The 1,367-nt window shown below is 25.0% G+C and overlaps 1 protein-coding gene across 1 annotated transcript in view; it reads right to left on the reverse strand.

Annotated features, from left to right (window-relative positions):
- Positions 1 to 131: 131 nt before the first annotated feature.
- LOC111681550 (probable 2-oxoglutarate dehydrogenase E1 component DHKTD1 homolog, mitochondrial) overlaps positions 132 to 1,367 on the reverse strand; it is a 7,690-nt gene continuing 6,454 nt past the window's right edge. The window contains exons 9-10 of the mRNA XM_046950194.1: positions 1,254 to 1,263; positions 132 to 146 (exon numbers count right to left, since the gene is read on the reverse strand). Of these exons, the coding sequence (XP_046806150.1) occupies positions 132 to 146; positions 1,254 to 1,263 (25 nt within the window). The remainder of the gene's footprint in view (positions 147 to 1,253; positions 1,264 to 1,367) is intronic.

Below are 1,367 nucleotides of genomic sequence, written 5' to 3' on the forward strand. Positions count from 1 at the left end.
TTTTTTTTTTTTTTTTTTTTTGCACAACAACTTTATTGAAAAAAGAAAAACAAAACAACAGATGAAAAGAAAAGATTAAAATAAAATACCCTAAAAGCTAGAAATTATAAACAAAAGACGAACGAGGAAAACTAAAAAGCAATAAGCTGGAAGAAAAATTTTTAAATGTTACAAAAACAATAATAGAAAAAATAGTAGTATTTTTTAATGCAAAATAAAAATTTATTTTGGGGACTTTCATGTTCAGTGACCAAACTTTTAAAATTGCTATTGAAATTTTGCCATGAACAAAAAGTAATAAGTTAAATCGATGAAAGGAAACAAATATTCTGCAAAAACTTCAAACTTTGATCTACTGCAAATCAGACAGTTCTTATTGTTGTTGTAATAGAAATAATATTGTAGAAAATTTTATCCCGATAGGAAGACATCGGTTTTAAAAATTGAGTCACTTGCCATGACATCCCCCATGTATGTGTATATAAAAAAAAATTATTTTTGTATATTAGACATCATAAAGCTTTCTTTCAATTTACAACAGATTTTATTTAAAATTTCCAATTGACAAATCCATTTTAACTACATTGTATTGTATCTTATTTAATATGTATGAGAGTCCATTCACTGAAAAACCAATGAATGTAATCAAATGGGTGTTTGTACTACACCAATTCCAATTGTAGAAATAATTTTTTTTTAGACGAAAGGATTTTCATATTAGTTTTTATTTTTCCACTTTAGAATCTGTTACTATTTAGATATGCATACATTCTTACATACATATATACATTAGGATAGCCTCGTTTACATGGAAAACAAATAAGTTACTGATATTCCACCAAAAAAAAATCAAGTTCAGTTTCATTTAAGTTAACGTTTCTTAAAACTGTTGTCATATTTATGAACTAAATTTTCATTTCCACAAGTTTTATATTTTGGATCATATTAATGTACATAAATTTTCGCGTAGAAAAATGTATTTCCATTCTCACAAAAAATACACTAGTTATCTTAACTAACACATTGCAAAAGCCAAAGAAATATTTGCAGCCAAATAGCATACAACAAATACTAAATAGAAAAGCAGCAACCAACAACTTTATTTTGTTAAAAATAAAAAAGAATAATGAAAAATTCTCAATGCTATATTTGGGTCAAAGAAAATTTCACTTTTATTTAAGAATGAAAAAGTCTAAAATTGTCTATTGTACATATCAATGTTTAAAGGTCCTTACCAGTACATGCTTACTTACCCAAATAGATCTTTATATGGAAATTTTTAAATTTGTTAAAGATAATTGAAAAGTGACCTTAATGAGAACTTAATAACGTTCCAAATGTATGATTCATACTATTTATTACAACAT

This window comes from Lucilia cuprina, chromosome 4 (assembly GCF_022045245.1).
Source record: "Lucilia cuprina isolate Lc7/37 chromosome 4, ASM2204524v1, whole genome shotgun sequence".
Classification (NCBI taxonomy): domain Eukaryota; kingdom Metazoa; phylum Arthropoda; class Insecta; order Diptera; family Calliphoridae; genus Lucilia; species Lucilia cuprina.